Genomic DNA, 21,273 nt, shown 5'->3' on the forward strand with positions numbered 1-21,273 from the left:
CCTGGTATTCCATCAATTCCTGGGACCTTATTTTTTTGCTGATGTACAGCTTGAACTTCTTCCTCCATGACCTTTGGTTCTTGATCACATACTGTTTCTTGAAATGGTTCAGTGTTGACAAATTCTTTTTCATACAGTGACTCTGTATTCCATTTATGTTTGTTGATGCCTTCATTATCCAATATTTGACCTCTAAGATCCTTTAATATTGCAGCTGGAGGCTTGAATTGGTGGTTCTAACAGTTTCCAGTGTTCTTCCCTTTTGATTTTCTAAGTCTAGTCTTGCACATTGTGTTACAGTATTCAGCTGTCTTCTCAAGCTGCCCTTTGAAATCTTCTCTTTGATTCCTTCCCTTTGTTTGGGCTTCTGTATATTGTAGTCTCTTCTGACATCCATTTTGGTCTTCTCTTTCTTAGCTGTTTTTTATAATGACCTTTTGCTTTTTTCTTTGCTTAATATCATCCCACAGATTTCTTCTTTGTTCATTAGTATCCAATGCGTTAAATCTGTTCTTGAGATGGTTTTTAAATTCAGTTGATACAGGCTCAAGGTCATATTATTTTTCTTATGGACTTGTTTTCATTTTCTCCAACTTCTGTTGGAACTTGTATATGAGAAATTGATCTATGACATAGTCAGTCCCTCACCCGGTTTTGACATCTGATATGGAACTTTCCCCATTAATTCTTTATATAGTTCATCTGATTCAGTCTATCGGGTGAGGTCCACGTGTATAGTTGCTATTTATGATTTTTGTAAAACTATTTGCAGTGAATATATAGTTGATAGTACAGAATTCTATAATTTTATCTCCAGTCTCATTTCTATCACCAAGGACATCTTTTCCAACTTGTTGTTATATGCCCTTGAGTCGCCTGTGACTCATAATGACTCTATGTACAGCAACCTCAAACCCTGCTCTACCTTGTGCCAACCTTATTGTCTCTGATACACCTTCCCCCATTACCCCAGTCACTGAATCGATCCATCTCACTGAGGGTCAACTACCTGTCAAAAAAATATTGGTACAAGTTCTCAGTTTCCTTATCTTTGGCTTTCATGGTTTGTGTGTGTATTTTGAAGAATAGTTGTATTGACAGTTATACCTTTTAGGTATATGGATAAATAGCTTCTGGCTCAGTGCCTTGTGCTGCAGGATAAATTGTGAAATGTTACTTTTGACCCAGAATGCAATGCCATTCTTCAGTTTATCATTTCAGGCACAATAGATCATGTGCTGTCTGATGTAAAGTGGTCGGTCAGTGCCAGTCTGTCTCCGCTCACTAATGCCTTGGGTCTATCTTTATGTGTTCCATTTAATTTTCGACAATTCACAAGTTTCCTAGATTGGTTCTTTATACAGTCCACATTCCAGTTATGAATGGGTGTTGACAGGTGTTTCTCCTCATGTTTTGCGTGCCTTCTAATCATAGGGTCTCACTTCCATTACTATGCTAACAGTATTCTTCTGTTATTCTTAGGGTCTTCATTGTCTTCCAGTGGGCCGGCAGATAAGCTGTCCCAGACCAAATAGTTCATTTCCATTTCCCATAGCTTGCTTGTTTGTTTGGTGATATTTATGTGCTTGCTTGCTATATAGTTTGCTGTGACGAGTGTTGCATCCACGTGTCACTTTGCTATATTGGAGGGTTGACTTTTGTCTTATTTTATAGGTTGCGTGTCTTTGTTCATAGTTTGCTTGTAACATACAGCACTTATCTGTCAGTTTGCTGTGCTAGAGTGATTTGCATGTTCCTTTGATGCTGGAAGCTGTACCACTAGTGTTTCAAAGACCAGCAGGGTCACCTAGGGTGGATAGGTTTCAGAGGGTCTTCCAGAAAAAGACAGACAAAGCAGCTGGATTCGTCATTGACTTCTAAAGTAAAAGGTCTTAAAAACCCTATTAATAATGAATGATCCAACATCAGTTTTCAGTCAGGCTGGCAATGAGTTTGAGTTTAAAATAAAACTGGTTGGAGGGAGGGTTGTCTATTGAATGCAAGTCCTTGCTTTCAGTTACCCTCAGTTGAGCTGAACATTCCTCAGTCTTGACAAAATTTGAGATGAGTGTCCTGACTCCTACCTGCTGAACCAGATAATTGTTCTGGGCTGAAAAGAATGAAACTGGGGATCCTGCTGCCAGTAGTGGTTTCTGGGGTTCTGGGGAATTTTTTCCCATTAGAGTCTTACAGTGTTTGCTAAATAATTGCTGACTGAAAGATGAGTAATGTCTCCTTGTGCAATTCACAGCTCTCCAAACCCACGCAAGGATTAGCTAGGAGAGGGCAGTGAGAGACTGTGGAAAATAGCAGGAATGGAAGGCAGGACTCTTGTACAGGAAGAGAGGGCAGTCTCTAGGGGCAAAAAGACTTAAAACAAAACCAAGCCACCGTGCACTGTGCCAGGCTGTGGGAACCAAGGCTCAGCTGACCTTCACTGATTCCCGTGGCCTGGGGAGAGATGGCTCATGATTCTCTCGTGGAGCCTCTGGTGGATTTGAACCACCAGAGATGCATGGCCTTGGGGGCAGCACCACAACTCTGGACTAGGCTTCTTAAGGATAAAAAGACTAGTGATTGTGAGGAAACAAAAACCAAAACATCCCACAAAACCTTATTGGAGTTGAGTCAGGACTAATGCATAGCTGACCCTCCAGTGGGTTTTCAGAGCCGACAAATTGTACAGGAGATGATGCCTGTCTCTCTCACATGGAGCAGCTGGTGAATTTGAACCATCTGTCTTACACACACAGCTCCTTACCTCCTAGGAAAGATGACTAGAAAATATTTTTTTTTAAGATACAGAAACTCAATAAGGATTTTTTTTTTAAGAATGATGACATTGATCATTCATGATATATTTTGGTAGACTTGCAGAGGGAACCTTACTGTCTAGCTAAGCTAAATAATTGTGACTTAACACTTACTGTCCCATTGACCCAGTATCATGATGAATGTTCATAGTCACAACAGGCTGCTTGCTGCCACATTTTGGCAAACAATCTGCGTTGTTCAGGCCTGGTTTAAATTGTTTTTTTGTCAAACATTCTTCCAAGTGGTATAGCACTGGTCTGTGCATTGCAGTACAGAGGTAACTCGTGGTTGCTGTGCTGCTGAACACCGTGACACTGATGTGTCAGATACGAGAAAAGGTTACCCAGGGTGGACAGTGTTGGGTGGAGCTTCCCGACTAAAACAAGCTTGGAAGCAGGAGTGGCATCCACTTCTGACATGGCTTGCCTCCAGAAACTCTATGAACAGTGCTCAGGTCTTTTGTTCATAGGGTCACTATGAGTTGTCTACAGCTCGAAGGCACCTAACAAAAGCAACAATGGTCACATAGAAGAGAAAAATCAGAGTGAACCTAGGTGCTAACCCAAAGGGCACTCTGCCCTTTTGGCTGGGCAGAGAGGGCGGGATTTCATTTGAGGTCTTCTTTGCTGTTAGCCTCCTGTTGACAGCTCAAGAGTGCCAGCTACTGTTCTGAAGGCCTGTGCAGGGTCTGCATCCAGGCATCTAGCACAGACCTTGGCTCGTGGTGGAGATTCAGTGAATCTCTGCTCACTAACTTCCTAGCTACTCTGGGGTGTATATTGTCTGTATTAAAAAGGCAACAGCATTCTCAGGTTCTAAATGTGTATAAACTTGGCAACACTGCCTTTTCTTTAAGCAGAAACCAGCCTTGTCTTTGCAAGAGACACACAGTTGTCTCGTGGCTGTTAACCTTCGTGTGTATGTCTATGTCTGTAGATGCATTACGTGTGATGTGTGTGGTTTATGTGTGGTGTGTGTGCTTTACTTGTGCTGTATGTGGTTAGTGTGTGTGATGTGTGTGACTTACATGTGATGTATGTGATGTGGTTTACCTGTGATATGTGTGGTCTAGGTGTGATGCACGTCGTTTGTGCCTCTTATGGATATATGTATATTGTTGTAAAGGTATATTGTGTACTTTTGAGTAGGAATCCACTAATACTTGACCCTGCAGTGGGTTTTCAGAGACAATACATTGCATGAGAGGAGACTGCCCATCTTTCTCCCACAGAGCATCGGGTGGATTTGAACCACTTGCCTTTGGCTTTGCCATGTGGCTCCTTACCACTAGGCCACCAGAGTGTCCTATGCATATCAGTCTACATACGACTATATATATATACTTACATGAATGCACACACACACACGAAGATCTCTGGTATAGTTCGTAGCACCTTACACTGTTAACCATGTGACCATATGGGGTTTGAATCCATCAACAACTTTATGGGGGAAATTTGTGAAGGTTTACAGCCTCAGGAATCTGCTAGAGGTTAGTTGGAAGTGAGAATCAACTTTATGGCGGTGAGTTTTAAAGATACATCGGTATAACATAGACACTTTGTATTTATGTGTATGAATAATACTCTGATGAGGACCAAGACGTGTGGTAAAAAGAAAGCAAATGTGTAACATTTTTTATGTTGCAGGTTTTAGGAAAACGTTAATGTTTGTGCTTCTATTTCAGCAATTTAAGCAATCTTTCTTTCCCTTTTCCCCTTAGAACTTTCTCTTACTGGATGAGATATCTCAGCGCAACATTCAGCTGCCGCCAGATGGTAAAACCATCGTGAACGTACAAGATTTAACTGCCTTTTGGGATAAGGTAACAAATCTTCCACTACACGGCCATATGGCTCGTGGAGAGCTTCGCACATCGATGCAGTGTACACGTTGTGAAGTGTGATTTGCAACTTAATGAATGTTATGCTGTCAAAGCTCTCAAAATCGGAAATAAAGATTTCAGTTACTAGATAGGAAGTCTGCATAAGGTGCTTCACAAGTTGCTCTTTCTCTAGTTTTCACAGAACCTGAAAAGTGGTAACTTATTTTTGAAGTTGGTGCATATCAGCTTAGGTGTTTACAATGCTGGGACTGGGCAGACCAGTGACAGAGCATTGAAAGGGTTGGTTGAATGGATTAGTGAATAATCCAGTTATTAAGTGTTACAGGTGAGAGGTTTTGGAGAATGGTGCACGCTTTTACCGTAATCTTAGCAGATCATCTCATTGTGTATAAGGATAGGCCCTGGATTTGCATTTTCCTGGGTGGGATTGGAGCCGCCCTATTGTAATCCCTATGGATTGCACTACTCTCTTTGGTGTGGCAGCCAGGGGCATCCAAGTGGCAAAGTGAATGCCATCAGTTTCCAAGGATCTGTGTGGCAGGCTGGTAGAACAGGTAGGACAGCATGCATTTTTTAATGCTCATTTTTTATTTTGGGCAACCTGATAAAACAGGGCCACTTTTCAGACACTTGACAAACTTGCAGCCTCAGCCCATCTTTCACTTTCTGTACGTGCCATCCCATTGTCTTCTTGCTCGCGTGGTTTCTGCTGAGAAATCAGAACTTATAATCTAATTGCTTTTCCTTTGTAGGTGACTCTTTGTTTTTCTCATGCTGCTTTTAGTGTAGAATACTTTAGTATAGAATCCTTACCTTTTATTTTGGAGAATTTGACCATGATAGGTTTGCTGAGCCTCTTCAATGTGGATTTCCTCGTTCTTTGTAATACCTTGGAAGTAGCTCTGACGCAGTGGCAAGAAGCTGTGCTGCAGTCATGAAGGAACGCGGTTCAGGGCCACCAGCTGCTCCAGGGAGAAGGATGTGCCATTAACTGCTTCTGAAAACCCACCGGAGGGTCAACTATCGATCATTTCTGACTTGATGGTACACAGAGACAAACAACCTCTTCTACAGTTTTCTCAATGATTTACCAGTTCCCCTCATGTTCGGGAATTCCAGTCGTACATGTGCTGTTCTCACATGATTCTAATGTTTTCTTCATTCTCTGTCTCATCTTTGATTTTTCTTCTGCTATGTTTCCATTGAGGTTCTTGTCTTCCAGTTCACTGACTCTCTGCTCCATCTCTTCTGTTCTATTATTTTGTCCCTCCAGCATGCTGGACACTTCTGCCATTTTCATCTCAATATTCTGTATTGCATTTTCATACATTTCTGTTATTTCCAGTGCTGTGTTGGCTGTACCATCTTGTGATTTTTTTTTCTTCTTTTCTGAGTACAGTGTACTTTATTGATGGCACATGACAAGGTGGGCTCCCCAAGCCCCTCCCCTTTCTCAGGAGTACTGGGTGGAAACTGTCAAGGATGTGAGAGTCTCAGTGTGTGGGAGGATCAGGTTGGGACAAGGACTCCCCAGCAGCTGAGGGTCTCTCTCTCTCTTCGAGTGCTGTTGCTGGGGCTGGTGGTCCAAGGGGCTCTTATTCTTTGGAGGCCATGTGAACCATCAGGTCGACCACCTGATTAGTTTAAACTCTTTGTTCCATCTTTTGCATTTTCTTGCGTAGTTGTGTGAATTCCTCCTCATCAATATATTTCTTTTGTCTCCCTGTCCCTGGAGTATTTGCTTTCTTAATGGCTTCCATTATTTTTCCATCATTTGCATCTTCTTCTATAGCTGTTCAAATAACTCTATCAATATATTTCTTCTAGTTCCTACCTCTAGGATATTTCCTTTATTTGTGGGTGGCCTAGTGGCAAGAAGCTGCACTGCAGTCCCAAAAGCACCTGGTTCTAATCTAGCAGCTGCTCCGTGGGAGAAGGATGGACAGTCTCCTCTTGTGCGATTAACTGCCTCTGAAAACCCACTGGAGGGTCAGCTGTGCGCTTGGTTCTGACTTGATGGTACACAGCAACATTGTTTCTTCCATCATCTGTACTTTTTTGATAGCTGTTTGAACACTTCCCTATCAACATATATCTTCTGCCTCCTTGACTCTGGGATGTTCCCTGGGTCTGCAGTGTTCTCTGTTTTTTTTGGAGCAGGCTTGGTTTGTTTTATTACAGTGTTTGAAGCTGCTTGCAGCTTTCTTGACATTATGTGAAGTTTTTCTTAATAAGTGTTTGGCTATTCCTATTGTGTCTGCATAAATTTTTGGTACTTCTTATCTTTATGGCTATTGAGGAGTTGACAGCTTAAAATATTCAAGCTGTGGAGTAATCCAGTCTCTCTCTTGAAAGTCCTTTCAGGGGAAATTGCCTTTCCTAAAGTCCCTGGTCTGTGCTGCAGCCCTGTGGGAATTTCGACTTACTGTCCCCTCTTCCAAGCTCTGCTGTCCTCCCTTGTCTAAGGAGTAGCTGAGTGGTCCTCTGCTGTCCTCCCTTATCTAAGGAGAGGCTGAGTGGTCCTCTGCTGTCCTTCCTTGTCTAAGGAGAGGCTGAGTGGTGTGAGGCCAGGCCCTCCACCTGAGCAGTTTCTATCCAGGGAGTTTCAAGTCATCTCTTTCTCCCACAGTTCAGTTTATATGTTGTGGTTTTTTTTTAAAAGAAGATATTTGCAATGACGACATCATTACTTGTACCGAATTCTAGCATTTGGTCTCTAGCCTCATTCCTGTCACCACAGCCAACTCCTAATCCTTGTCTGTTTCCGACTTCGCAATCTAGTCACTAGTTATTATCATGTTCAGTCACTTTCAGGCTGCAGAAGTTGGTGCAAGTCTTCATTTCTTTATCTTTGATGCGTTTACTTGAGTAACAGTTGTATTAATGGTTGTGTGTATATGGGGAGCATCCTTTTACAGCATTGTGTTGAGGCTGGATCTTCTGAACTATGACTACAATGCCATTTCCCCCAGTTTGTTGTTACCATCATAATAGATCACGTGGTTGTCTGAGTCCAAGTGGCTAATACCAGTCCATCTTCGCTAATTCCTAAGATACTGTTCCTTCTGGGTTCCATTTTATTTTGACAACTTCCAAATTTCTCTTTTATTTTTTTTAAATTTTATTTTATTAATTTTAGTGAACATTTACAGAGATTTTACATTCATTCATTGTTGCACTTTTCTCCCTGCCCAGCCTTCCCTCCCCCCCCAGCTTCCAATTTTCATAGATTCATACTTTGTACATTCTATTTTCTAGTTATTAAGGGCTGTTTTGATCTGTTTCTCTTCCTTTTTTAATGGTTTCCTATCTGTGAGGCTCTATTTTTGTTGCTGTACCTTTCTATGCTTCACTGTTACTCACAGAGTTTTTAGTGATCTGCTGGTGTCTCTCTGGCGACTAAGGTGCATCTGATACAGGCCATGGTCTTTGCAATCACTTGTTATGCATCAGAGAGTTGGACAATGACCAAGGAGGATAGAAGGAGAATTGATGGCTTTGAGCTGTGGTGCTGGAGAAGAGTATTGAGAATACCATGGACTGCTAGGAAGACAAACAGGTTTGTCCTGGAAAGGGTTAAACCGGGTGGCTCTTTGGAGGCAAGGATTCTGAGGCTCCGTCTAACATACTTTGGACATATTGTGAGAAGAGACCAGTCCTTGGAGAGGGACATAATGCTGGGGAGGGTGGAGGGACAGCGCAGGAGGGGAAGGCCCTCTTTGGGGTGGATTAATTCAGTGACTGGGGTAATCAGGATGGGAGTGTCAGAGATAGTGCGATTGGCAAAGGACAGAGCAGGATTTAGGGCTCTTGTACATAGGGTCGCTATGAGTTGCAAGCGACTCGACGGCACATAACAACAACCAACTATTTCAGATGTTTATGGCAAATCTCCCTTTCTCTGGAAGCTCCCTTGAAACCCGTCCACCATGCATTACCCTGCTGGTATTTGAAATCTTTGTGGTGTAATTTCCGGCATAATAGCAACCTGTCATTCCATCAGGTAAAACATACTGACAGACAAGTGCTGCATGCATAACAGCTGTTGTTATAAACAAGGAAGCATAAATGTATACAAACCATAACATTAGTAAACAGCATCAGAGCAACATGTGTTCACCTCCTTATTGTAGCAAACTTAAAAGTAAGTGGTGTATCTGTAAGACCAAAATATAAAACAAGCATACAGGTAAGTATCTTAAAGCAGGCATGGGTATTATAGGAGATAAGGTACGAATGGTCTGACCAGAGACAACATATCTGCCAGCCCAGCAGAAGACTAGCATTGGGGTGCTCTGTTATGTCAGATTTTCTGTTCGTCTAACTGAAGCCCCAGGACGTGAGCCAGCACATGGTGGTCCTGCCTCTGGTGCAGGGTGTGTTGAGGGCGTGTTAAGAGGTAGGGCACCTAGCTTGGGGCAGAGTTTCTGCTGGCTTTAGAAGAGCCTCGGCTCGTGTATCTGGCTACATAGGGCATGGTTGCCAGTCTCGGGGATGGGGAAGACAGTCACTGCTGATGTGACTTGTTCACGTGAGGCCATAGGTGACCATGGAATGAGTGGGAAGTGTCCAGTAAGGGAGAAGGTCCCCAAATCAGGAGGTGCTCCCACTGATCCAGGGGCTGATTGTTGGCTGGGCGTGGCACAGTCCACATCTTCTAGGAGGGATACTCGGGCAGCTCCCAGCTCCAGAGGTGACCAGTGTAAAGCTGGGTCTTGGTAAGGGCACATGGGTTGTAGTCGAAACAGGGTGGGCATAATAGGTGGCAGGACATGTAGGGAGATTAGACGTCTTCAGCTGCTCTGGATTCCTCAGCTGATGCCGCTGTCATCCTGAGACTTGTTATCATGTACTGTTCAGTCAGAATAGACTCATAGCTTGGCTCTCCAGCGTGTTTTCAGAGGCTGCAAATATTATGGGAGGAGATTGCCTATCTTTCTCCCAGCAGCTGGTGGATTTGAACTTTGTGACTTCGAATTGGTAACAAAGCTCATTAACCACTAAACGAGCAGAATTCCTCTGGATAATTAGGTGGGTGTTTTGGAGAAGGTTGTATTTTCTCAGGCAGGGAAGACCGTCTATGAGGTGGATTGATTCAGTGACTGGGATAATCGGAATGGGTTTGTCAGAGGCAGTGTGACTGGCACAGGATAGAGCAGGGTTCAGGGTTGTTTGTTGTACATAGGGCCGCTATGAATCGCAAGCGACTTGATGGCACATAACAACAACCTACATCTTGTTTAGAAAATAAATGGACTTGGTCTCATTTAACTACTCTTGAAACACATGGCCTCTTTGGGAGCCTTTAATCTTCGTTTGGGCAAGGAATTTTGTCTTTTTATTTTTCTTTCTTAGGTCCCCAGGGCCAAGAGCAGTTTCTGGCAGGGAGTAGAGTCTTGTCAAGCCTGTAGGGCTGGGGGTTTGTCCCTGTGTGTGCCCCTGGTCTGCAGAACGGGGTGACTGGCAGGGACCACACTCCTGAGCTGTTGAATGCTGCCCTCTTTTGGCGACATTCAGGCAGTGCGCACAACCTCAGGTCTGCTGGTGGGGAGATAAGAACCCGTTCATCATGTCCTAACGGGAAACTGCGAGGAAGGCTGACAGCAAATGGTTTTCTATTCATTTTATAAAAGCACAGTTGTGGTTTACCATCAAGTCAGAACCAACACATAACTGACTCTCTAAACAGTTTTAAGAGGCTGTATATTGCACGGGGAGAATACCCATCCTTCCCTGTGCAGCTGGTGGGGAGTATTTGTTGTTGTTGTTGTTATGTGCCATACAGCCACCTGTGACTCATAGCGACCCTGTGTACAATAGCTCTGAAGCCTGCCCTGTCCTGAGCCAGTGTCACCAACTCTGACATATCAAATCCCATTGGCCCTGTCAGTCCATCTCTTCTGAGTCTTTCTCGCCTGCACTGTCCCTCCACCCTTCCAAGCATGATGCCCTTCTCCAAGGACCAGTCTCTTCTGGCCATGCCCAAAGTATGTGGGATAAAGCTTCAAAATCTTAGCCTCCAAGGAGAAACTTGGTTTAACCTCTCCAAGTTGGACTTGTTTGTTTTCTTGGCAGTCCATGGTATTTTCAAGACTCTCCTCCAGCACCACAGCTCAAAGACATCATTCTTCTGCCATCCTTGGTTGTGTCCAGGTCTCTGATGCATAGCAAGTTATTGTGAAGACAAAGGCCTGGATCAGGCGCACCTTAGTCTCTAGACTGACGTCATTGTTGTTTCTCAGTGCTTTGGAGAGATCCCTGACACCCGATTTTCCCATTGCAATTTGTTTTTTGACTTCCTGATTGCTGATGCCGAGAGTGTTGATTGTGGAGCTTAATTTTTTAAAAAAGTAAACAGAATTACTAGCTTACTAAAAAAAAAACAATGCTGAAGCAGTCTGTCAGCATTGCGCATGTAGGGAAGAGTGGAAAAATGTTTTCACCTTGAAACCCTCCCTCCTTACTGATTGTTTCTGTGTTGTGTGTTGCCATGTCATTCCCACTTCCTAGCCACTTTACTGGCCCTTCACTGTGATGATCTGCAGAGTTTCCTAGGCTGTAATCATGACAGAAGCAGCGTGACACAGCTTTCTTTCCAGAAAGCAGCTGGTAGGTTTGAACCTCTGATCTTTCAGTTACCAGCTCAACACTTAACTCCAGGGCTCCTTGATAGTTTATATAATTGTGATAACTTTTAGGCCTAGATAATTGTAATTAAAAATAATAACAACTATTTTATAGTCAACTTTTATTATTTCTGGAGGAAATTTATTTTGACGATTATCCAGATGTTCATTTCTTCTCTTTAACGTGAAATCTTTCAGATGTTTGTTTTTTTTTTAATTTTTTTAATTTTATTTTATTATTTTTGTGTGCGTGTACCGTCAAATCAGATCTGACTGGTAGAGGAGGAGATTGTCCCTCCTTCCCCGGCAGAGCATCTGGTGGATTCGAACCACGCACCTCTGGGATTGTAGTTGTAACTTCTGCCACTAGGCCACCAGAGCTCCCAGATGTTTTTGCCCCTCACATGTGATGTGGAGAGAGGCTGGGGAGCGTATATTAGGACATTTCAGATTTTATTTTTTTTTTAATTTTTTTTTTTATTTTTTGTGTGCGTGTACCGTCAAATCAGATCTGACTGGTAGAGGAGGAGATTGTCCCTCCTTCCCCGGCAGAGCATCTGGTGGATTCGAACCACGCACCTCTGGGATTGTAGTTGTAACTTCTTGCCACTAGGCCACCAGAGCTCCCCTACATTTCAGATTTTAACTCGGCAGCCACGTCCTGTAGCTAGGTTGTCATTGGGTTTGCTCCACCACATCTCTTCCCTGTGTCCCGCACATGGTGGTCCTACAACGAAGCTTTGCTGAGCAGTGGGCGGGGACACTGCTGTGATACCTGTTCCCAGAATCCTCTTCGGAAGGCGGCAGTTGGCAGGGCCTGTTTCAGTTGAGATAATTTTTCTTTGACATATGAAGAGTGATTTTGCCACTATACGTTTGATGGAGCCCTAGTGCCAGATGACAGTGTTGCTTGTTGAACGTGAGAACTTGAAGTCTTACTATAGAGGATCAAACACTGCCGCCTTCAATATGGGTTGCATTTCAGCATCAAGAAGACGAAAATTCTCTCCACGGATGATAGACAACATATTATAGGTGGAGAAGAGATTGAAACTGTCAGTGACTCCAGCTTACTTGGATCCACAGTCTATACACTTGGCACCAGCAGTTAGGAGATCAGGAGACATATTGCACTGGGAAAGTGTGTAGACAGGAACTGCTCCAAATTACTGAGGAGTAATGAGGTCAGTTTAGAGACTAAGGTGTGTCTGACCCAGGCCATGTTCTTTTTAGTCACTTGATAATGCTGCCGAGAGCTGGACACTGAATAAGGATGACAGAAGAAGAATTGATGAAGTGTGGTGTTGGAGAAGAGGACTGAATATTCCATGGACTCTTAAAAGAACAGACAGACGTGTTACGGAAGGTGCAGCCAAATTGCTGCTTACAGACAAAGATGATAAAGCTTCGCCTCACATGCTTTAGGCATGTTGCTCAGAGAGGCTGCCTTGGAGAGGGACATCATGCTTGGAAAGGTGGAGGGATGGCAATGGAGAGAAAACCCTCAGCCAGGTGGATTGGCACAGCGACTGCAGCAATGGGCTTGAGATGGCAGAGATTTTGAGGATTGTAGAGCGTAGGACAGGGTTCAGATCTTGTTCGTAGAGTCGCTATGAGTTACACTTGGCTCAGTGACACCCAAAAGCAAATAACATCAGCTCTTGTAGAAAAAGCCTTGGGGCTCAAATTTGGTCAGTTTCTCAAGCAGGAGGCAAATATGGCCAAGACTCAGAAAAATAAAGTGTTGTGCTCCACAGCTAACTTAGAGTGCACCTGTTAATACAGTTACAGATGATAATAAAGGCCATTCGAAACTGCACATTGCAATTTCCCCCTTCTTTTTCAACAATCACAATGTTCTGAGAGCTTTGATATTTAGATTTAGAAAAATATTATATTTGGTAACTAGGATGCTGTTCCCCTCTCCTTTTTAATTCTCCTAATATCACACTCATTGTCACCAAGTGGGACCGACTCGTAGCTGGCCTTCCTCCTGGTTTTCAGGGGCTGTAAATCACACAGGAGGAGGTTCTCACTGTCTGTCTTTCTACCTCTGGTGCCTCCGAATTCCCAGAGAGGTGCTGTGTGGGGGGCAGCATTGCGGCTCCCTGAAGACTTGTACCACCAGGGCTCCTCACAGATTTTGCAGTGTTTGAAAGTTCTGTATGGGAGTTAGTTCATCTGTTAAAAGACTAGTGACTGGAGAAACTTAGGAAACACTTTTTATTTCTTTTTCTCATTAACAGTAGTGAGTATATTCCTGATCTTTGGTTTGTATGGAAAAGCCTTATTTGGGAAAGACCCTCAAGTTCCCTGAGAACCTTAGAGTCTGCACCTTTCCTTGAGTCTGTTTAGATGATTCATTCGGGAATGGGGTTTTGGCCAGCACAGTACATGCTTTAGCCGTCTGTCCCCTTTGTATTGGATTGCCTGGGTGCCTTTCTCTTAAAATAGACAGCACAGCTACTCTGGTGTCCTTACCTGTCCAGGATAAGTGGTTCCGGCTACATGGAGGTGCAAACCTGAGACCCTCCACGTTAACAGTATGATTGATTTTTTTTAATTTCCTTAAGTTTTATTATTATTATTATTATTACTATTATTAAATTTTAATGAAAATTTACAGAGACTTTGGATTTCCATTCATTCATTGTTGCACTTTTCTCCCTGCCCACCCCACCCCTCCAGTTTGGTCTTCTTTTTGAAAAGTAAAAGAAAAATTCTCTCATTGTTATGCAGTCCCTCCCCGCAGGTCCACTCCACTTTGCAGCCTTCTTTCTGGACTCCTGTCATGACAATAATACCTAATCATACATACCTTTTAAACAATTTTCTCCCTCATCTGTTTCAATGCAGTATACCTAGTTTATCCTATCTATATGGTTATGTGAGGGCTGTCATTACGTAGTGCCCTCCATCGCCGTTCATTTGCCTAGGGTGACTGTTTAATCTGTTGAGCGATATGAGACAGAATCTTGATCAAGGGAAAATGCAGAGATATGTGGAGAGTTCAAATTGTTTATGACTCTGTGTCTGGGCGTACTGTGTTCCCATGCTGCCACCTTGTGGAAGTGATGAAACTAGACAGAAGCCAATGTTGCATTGACCACAGAATAGTCATTGTAAGAACGCCACACTGCAGTTCCAGAGGCATGCAGTTTGAATCCACCAGATGCTCTGCTGGAGAAGGAGGGACAATCTCCTCCTGTACCAGTCGGATCTGATTTGATGGTAAACACAAAAATAATAATTTTTTTTCTTTTTTAAAAAAACCAAATGAATGTTACTGGAGAAACTTAGTGGGTCCCAGAAAGTTTTCCTTTCAAGAAGATTTATTTGTTATACTTAAATTTTGTGAGTTTCTAGAATAGTGTGTCTGTGAGAATCTTGTACAAGGATGGAATTTCCTTGACCAGTGTGTCAAACTCCACAAAGAAATTACACTGGGTTAACAGACTCCAGAAGAAGATTGCTTAAAATCGCGTGGAAAAGGATTCGAATTATGTTTGTTTTTGGTGGTGTGGTTGTTTACTGTTGGGTCAGGACTGACCCGCAGCTGACCCTCCAGCCTTTTCTTGGACTCAGTTACAGAAGAGGCCCATCTTTCTCCTGTTGAGCAGCCGGTGGATTTGAACCATGCACCTTTGGATTGGCAGCACCATGCCTTACCACTGAGTCACCAGAGCTCCCTAATTGTGCTTATGTATTGGTAATTATTGTCTTATTTTCTCTATTATTGAAATGACTTATGTCACTGTTTTGAAATGGACGTCTTTTTGTGATCTTTTCTTTGCAGGCTTCAGAAAGTCCCACCCTGCAAGACATGTCCTTCACCGTCAGACCCCAAGAATTGTTGACAGTGGTTGGACCTGTGGGAGCAGGAAAGGTGAGTTAGACCACCTGGCAGTTTGATGCTCAGTCACATCCCTTGTTAAAGTTTCTGGTTTGAGCCCAAAGCTGAGTTTGTCACAGTTCTGAATTCACTGTGTCTTGAACAGCATTTCTCAAAGGAGTTTCTATTAATTGTTACTTTTTCAGCTCGATTACATGACTGTATCCGTCTGGGCAATGCATATTCTATTTCCCTTGTTGATGCTCCAGGCTGCCCTGCTGGGAAACCCTTGTCTGTGAGTTTGACACCTTTGTGAAGGGAGCTGCTTTCATGGAAGGAAGATGTTAAACTGGGACGTCTTTTTTGTCAGAGTTGACGTTAGAGGCTCAGGACAGGACGTCTGGAGGGTGTGAGGGCTCTTCTGAAAACCTGTCCCCATGTCACTTACTTAATTCCTGTCAGCTCCCATTTGGAGCTGGAAGACCCAAGTACAAGCAAGATGCCGTTGGCCTCTAGCAGATCCCAGGAGGGAGACAGGTACACAGATCATTTCAGATCAATGTGCCTAAAGCTTTGAGAGGCATGTGCAGACACATCCTGTGTGTTTGTTGTACAAGATTCAGTGGGCGTGTATGTAAGAACACTTAGTCTCATACATTCTAAACCAACAAAACACACAAGTTGGAATGTAGAATGTGTGATGGGACAGTATTTCTTTCCTTCATGCTGGATTTTTGCTCTTCCAGATCATGGGTTATGTTGTTGTTGTTGTTAAGTGTCGTGGTGTCTCCAGTCAGCGAGAACTCACAGTGACCCTGACAGCAGCGGAAGTGAGCCTTGCTCATCCCGCGCCGTCCACACCATCGAGGGCACCTTGAAGCCTGTTGTTGGTGTCAGTCCACCTCGTAGGGGGTCTTCCTCTCTTTCGCTGCTTCTTTCCCAATGCCCAGTTTGATGTCCCTTTTCAAGGATTAGCCCTGTCAGAATCTGCTCGCAGTATGTGAGAAGTTTCCCCATCCTTCCCTGTAAGGCTCACCCTAGTTGTACTTCCAGCCAGATTTTATTCTTCTGGCTGTCCATAGTACAGTCTCTTTACAACATTCAGAGTCGTCCACTCTTATTTGTTCTTCATTATTTATTGTCCAAATTTAGATTGCGTAGAAAGGCAAACTGATATACTTGTTCTTTAACAATTCAAGAGACCCTGGCAGAGGTTTTCCCTACAATCTGACTTACTCAAGGTTGCCCTTAAATAAGTCTTTCCTAGTGCTCTGAATGTATTATTTATACATAACTTCAGGGAGCAAGTACTTTTGTCTAACATTGTGTTTGAATGCAGGGATAATTTATAGATCAGTGGACGAAGTATGGCCTAGTATGTCTCTGCAAACATTCTTAATTATTCCTTGTATAATGTAGGATTTGATTTAGGGGAGATTGAGGTAGATACTTCTGAATTGTGCTATTAGTGAGGAGTGTTGAATTTAAAAAAAAAGGAAAAAAGAACAAAAAATCCCAAACCAATCTGTTTGGGGGAGCTCTGGTGGCCTAGTGGCAAGAAGCCGTGCTGCAATCCCAAAAGCATGTAGTTCGAGGCCACTAGCTGCTGCACAGGAGACGTATGGGCAGTCTCTTCCCATGCAATTAACTGCCTCTGAAAACCCACCTGAGGCTCAGCTGTGGGTCAGTTCCGACTCTAGGGTCCACAACAACAGTAGGAACAGTCTGTGTAAGAAGTGTGTAGTATTGTATTTATTATTGAGTAGCGAGGAGAAGCAAGCAGGCAATACTCCTCCAAATTATTAGTAACGTGTAGTGCATTTCTGTACTAAAAATCTCTAATATCAACGCATCGTTTTGAAAGAATGAGTGTGTATGTTTCAATTCCAAGCAAAATAAAATTTACCTGAAATTAAAAAAAAAGAAGAAGAAGCAGCAGTGAAGATGGTGAGCCCTTATCTCTCACATCTTAGAAAAGGACATTGTCCCTGGAAAGGTGGAAGGTCAGTGTAGGAGAGAAGGACACTGGTGAGATGAATGATGCGGTGAATACGAGACTGGACACAGGACGGACTGAGGAGGACGCAGAGCCGGGGGTTCGATCCCTGCTCATGGCGTCTGGTTGAGTCAGCTTTGACTCGACAGCTCTCAACAGCAGGACTTTCTGCTCGGCTCGGTTTCTTTTTATTATAAAGTGCTGGTTTACACTGACCCACCGTGCTTTCCCCCACTTCTTACTGTGGTTTCCAGTGCTGTAACTCTTCCTGCTTCCCATGAAAGGATGATAACGTGTCTCCAGCCGCAGGGCTGGGAGAAGGCCGGGTTGTGGTGGCCCGGCCTGTTGACAGTGTCTGACGCTGAGTGGTGACTTGTTCCCGTCTGTTTGCAGTCTTCCCTGTTAAGTGCTGTCCTGGGAGAGCTGTCCCCCAGCCATGGGCTGGTCAGCGTGCAGGGCAGCATCGCCTACGTTTCCCAGCAGCCCTGGGTGTTTTCAGGAACCGTGAGGAGCAATATTCTGTTTGGGAAGAAATACGAGAAGGAGCGATACGAAAAAGTCATCAAAGCGTGTGCCTTGAAAAAGGTGAGTTCCTGACCTGCGAATTTCAAATCCTTTTCAAATCCTCCTCAAATCTCATGGTAGGCTACTGAATGGAGTGTGAAAACTTTTGTGTTTTATTTACTGTGAATGTTACTTAAGTAGTTGAAGCTAGTCTTCTGGGTTAACACGCTCATACAATGCTCTTTTGATCTTGCTGTGACAGGAATGATCACAGAATGCTTTTCTGGTTTTAAATTGGGAAATTGAGCTCATTATTTTTAAAAATCATGCCCTACTTTATTGTTGTTGGAATTGTATTCCTCAAAATAGACACCAGTCCGTCGTTTTCTGCAGGCCTGCTTTGGTGACCCTGACAGTCTTCTTCAAGGTGTGGAATGGTGTTCACCCTTCTTCCTCAGATTAGAACTCCCCCGGAAACTCACTGCCTCTAGGTTTTCTATCTTTTGAGTTGTTGCTGTCAACTAGATCCCCTAGTGATAGTTCCTGAAAATGCTCAATGCTTAAGACACATATTCTGTAGTAATCATACGCTACTGTTGTTTGATTTGAAGAGTTTAGGCACTTTTTTTTTCTGTACAAACTCGTTTCCCTTTTATTAAGATCCAAGTTACCGTGACATGGTTTGATACTCAGTAAAAGAAAACTTGTTGACATAAAGCACTATGTCATCACGGGGGCCTGGGGCCTTGGAGTCTCCAGTCTAGGAAATTGTCTGCTAGCTAGCATCTCGATGGCGGGCTTGTCTTGATGACGTTCACGTAAGGGAAGATTTTGGGGTTGTGTTTGATGTTTGTTAGTGCTCTCCCCCTTACCCCCCCCCCCAAAGCAGGTGGCCCTGGAGCCTTTCATCAAGGGTGGAGACCCACTAGAGGGTATGGCTTTAAATCCCTCAGGGCTGAGGGCCATGGGCCCTTGGGACAAATTTGTTAATTTTAGAATGAATATTCTTTAAAAGACACAGTAATCAGTTGTCCATTTGCTGTACTGAACAACTGGGAGTTGCTGTGATGCTGAACACTGTGTCATAGTCATGTCAGCAACCACAATGGTTACCATTATGTACAATGTTTGGATGAGCTTGCAGATTGTTTCATGTTGGGAAGCAGGAGTGGCATCCACTTCTTAAACTAGATGCCTCTGGAAACACTACAAACTCTCTAAATGTACAGAAATTATGTTAATTATAGAAGAGTTCAGATCTTGTGTGCAGAGCTTACTCTCAGTCATATTCGACTCGACAACACTTAACCACTGCTAAATGAGACTAGTGCTGTTATATCTGGAGGAACACTCTTCCACTTTGTACATCACTCTACGTCAGTGTGCTGTATGGAGTAACCTGGGTTTGCTGTGATGCTGAACCTTGTGTCATTGGGGCATCAAACACCATGATGGTTTCCCATTGTGGATAGTGCTTGTTGGAGCTCCGAGTTGTAAAACAGTGACTATTGCTTTATACATATTATATCATCTTTTCAAGTCCTAACTCTTAAGGAAAGTTGCTTTGGAACAGAGAGTGATTTCATTGATTTTCCAAGACTGTGAGTCTCCCTGGGAGCAAACTACCCTTCTTTCTCCTGTGGAGTCCCTGGCTGGTGGACTTCAGCACTTACCTGTGGATTAATGGCTCATTTCTTAATCTGCTGAGACACCCTCAACACACCTAACACTCAAGCTCAAGCTCATTGCCATGGAATCAGAAACAATGCATGATTGACCCTCCAGTGAGTTTTCGGAGGTTAGGAATTACACTGGAGCAGACTGCTCATCTTTCTTTCTCAGAGCAGCTAAGAGAGGCCGAGGAATTAGCCTGCGGGTTAAAGGTTAGCAGCCCAGCTCATTCCAGACCACCCACAGAGCTACCTCAACATACCTAATGTTGTTGTGTGCCATCGAGTCCCCTGCAACTCATAGCGACCCTGTGTACAACAGCCCCAAACCGTGCTCTATCCTGTGCCAATTGCACTGCCTCTGACACACCCATCCCGATTACCCCAGTCACTGAATCAAGCTGCCTCATAGAGGGTCTTCCTTTCCTGCGCTGTCTCTCCACCCTCCCAAGCATGACATCCTTCTCCAAGGACCTCTCCCTTCTTACAACATGTCCAAAGTATGTCAGACGAAATGTCAAAATCCTTGCCTCCAAGGAGAAGTCTGGTTTAAGCCTCTCTAGGATGAACCTCTTTGTTTTCTTAGCAGTCCATGGTATATTCAATACTCTTCTCCAACACCACAGCTCAAAGGCATCGATTCTCCTTCTGTCCTCCCTAGTCATTGTCTAGCTCTCTGATGCATAGCAAGTGATTGCAAAAACCATGAACCTTTATCGGGCACACCTTAGTTTCCAGAGTGACACTATTGTTCTTCAGTACTTTAGAGAGGTCCCTAACAACAAACTTTCCCATCGCAATATGTCTTTTAATTTCCTGACTGCTGGTGCCAAGAGTGTTGACTGTGGAGCCAAGTAAACTAAAGCTGTGAACAATCTCAATCTCTTCACCATCCATCCTGATGAGAAACCTGTACTTGGACATACCTAATAGGAGAATAGAATTTAGAATGTAAGGGAAAGGTAAATGCATTTATTTGTGACTTCAGGGACTAGCACACTGTCCTCTGTGTTACATTCTTTGGGATAAAAAAAAATATCCAAGAATAATAAGCGTTAAAGGACTCTCCACAGGGTCTGTTCAATGCAGTCTGGACATCCTACTGTTCTTTTATACTTTTGGAAATGCTAGGACAGCCTTTAAAAGGCATGGCTTTGAAAGCGCCAAACCAGCTCTGTGAAGAAATAGTCATTTTGCTTGGACAGTAGTTGGAATATCATCAAGTATCTCAACTTCATACAATGATGTTGACAAAAATAATTGCTGGTTCAATGGATTTTTCTTTCTTTCTCCTGTGTTGTCAATGAAAGCTATTGTGTTTTTAGAAATGACATGAAACTAGCAGAAATGAATTTGATTTTTATTTACATAGTCCATAGAGAAAAGAGAGAAGAATGCAGATGTAAAACAGTAATACCGAAACCCCACTGCTGTCAACCCTTTCTGTCTCTTAGCAATGATGTAGAACTTTATTACAGGGTTTTTAAAGTTTAAATCTTTATAGCAATGCGCTTCCATATTTTTCTCCTACAGAGCTGCTGGTAGATTTGAACCACCGTTCTTTTCATTAGTGTGAAAGTCTCAATGACCAAGCTAACAGAGGAGTAGTGGTTAGGTGCTTTCAAATTGAGGTACGACCATCATGACCCTGTGAACAACAGATCCAAACCCTGTCCTATCCTGTGCCGTCCTCACAACCTCTGGCATACCTGAGCCCATTGCTGCAGTCACTGTGTCATTTCATCTGTTTGAACGTCTTCCTCTCTTTCTCTGTCCCTCCACCTTTCCAAGCTGAATAGCCAGCTAAGGAAGGGATGTGGGGACGTCCAGTGATGCACACTGTTTTCCTTGACATCGCCACCCTCAGGGCACATGGACCGCAGAGTGAGTGACTCAGTCCTTCTTAGGCCGGACTGTCCAGTGCTCTTGATGGTGGAGCTGTTTATGTTTACTGTTTCATGTCTCGTAATCTTGTCTGTTACCCT

The 21,273-nt window shown here is 43.5% G+C and overlaps 1 protein-coding gene across 1 annotated transcript in view; it reads left to right on the top strand.

The window, feature by feature from the left end:
• ABCC4 (ATP-binding cassette, sub-family C (CFTR/MRP), member 4) overlaps positions 1–21,273 on the top strand; it is a 271,694-nt gene that overhangs the window by 48,389 nt on the left and 202,032 nt on the right. The window contains exons 8-10 of the mRNA XM_006879571.1: positions 4,538–4,639; positions 15,083–15,172; positions 17,508–17,699. Of these exons, the coding sequence (XP_006879633.1) occupies positions 4,538–4,639; positions 15,083–15,172; positions 17,508–17,699 (384 nt within the window). The remainder of the gene's footprint in view (positions 1–4,537; positions 4,640–15,082; positions 15,173–17,507; positions 17,700–21,273) is intronic.

This window comes from Elephantulus edwardii, unplaced genomic scaffold (assembly GCF_000299155.1).
Source record: "Elephantulus edwardii isolate Elephantulus edwardi_28Jun2011 unplaced genomic scaffold, EleEdw1.0 scaffold00004, whole genome shotgun sequence".
NCBI classification, from domain to species: Eukaryota; Metazoa; Chordata; class Mammalia; order Macroscelidea; family Macroscelididae; genus Elephantulus; species Elephantulus edwardii.